General features: G+C 47.9%; 1 protein-coding gene across 1 annotated transcript in view; it reads left to right on the forward strand.

Moving 5' to 3' along the window:
- The window catches only part of kcnip3b (Kv channel interacting protein 3b, calsenilin), a 34,886-nt gene continuing 33,884 nt past the window's right edge, over positions 1 to 1,002 (forward strand). Inside the window, exon 1 of the mRNA XM_084025421.1 lies at positions 1 to 133. Within this exon, the coding sequence (XP_083881547.1) occupies positions 128 to 133 (6 nt within the window). The 5' untranslated portion in view covers positions 1 to 127. The remainder of the gene's footprint in view (positions 134 to 1,002) is intronic.

Below are 1,002 nucleotides of genomic sequence, written 5' to 3' on the forward strand. Positions count from 1 at the left end.
CCTCCCCTCCAGCCTGAGCGCATTCCTTCGCATCCAGCGGAGCGGCAGTCGGAGGTTGAGGGTCCGCGCAGAGAGGACGCACGCTCGGCACAAAGCAGCCACCGTCGCCGGTACAACACAGGAAAACATGCAGGTAAGACACGAACACAGCCGAATCCCTTTTCATCGTTATCATCCGTGAACGCGACGGGTTGGAATCAGGAAAACAAAAAACGCGCCTGGAGTGGATCGACTTGTTGGCGAAATTGATATTTAGGCTTTATTCTGTTTATATATTCCACCACGTTCCCCAGAGCGTTTGCTCCCACTTTTTTGCCCGGAATCTGAGTTTCGGAGTGAAGTTATGTAACTGCGTCCCCGCTGGAAGCTGTGGAGGAGACGCTTCCAGCAAGTGTCACTTGGCATCACGTCTTCTTCTTTCCCTCCCTCTCACCCCGTCAACCGTAAGCATGTGCGTGACATTTCTTTCAGTGGGATGTCGCTCCAAGTGATTCACGCGTGATTTTAAATCTGGCTTAAACACCCTCGCAGTCTGCCTCAAATCCCCAATTCTAGGAAAAAAGAGGGAGAGTGTGTTTGTAATTCTGCCTCTGCTAGTCTTCACCACCCCACCAGCTAAAGAAGCAATTTAACAGATCAGTCCTCGGCAACAAGCAGCCCCTGTGTCTAAATCCTGTCTAATACTGTAAAGTGAAAGCCCAGCCTCCCTGAAGTGACTTCCAGCGCTCATTCATACTCCCTCAATGATCTGTGTCTGAGTTTTCTTCCCAGGGAAAACCTGACAGTGCAGATGCAAATTAATTCCTTTTTATTTTAGGAAGGATGTTCGAACACTGTGTGTACTTTGTTCAACCTCCCTTGTTTGTTTGATCACTAATGCAAAACATAAGATCACTGACAAGAAGACAAACGTAGATTTATGATCATATCGGACGGGAACAAATGGTCTCTTCCTGCACAGCTATGATGCACATAAACATCTTTGATGCGTGAACACAATAC

The sequence above is a fragment of the Eutrigla gurnardus genome, assembly GCF_963514095.1.
Source record: "Eutrigla gurnardus genome assembly, chromosome: 13".
Taxonomy (NCBI): domain Eukaryota; kingdom Metazoa; phylum Chordata; class Actinopteri; order Perciformes; family Triglidae; genus Eutrigla; species Eutrigla gurnardus.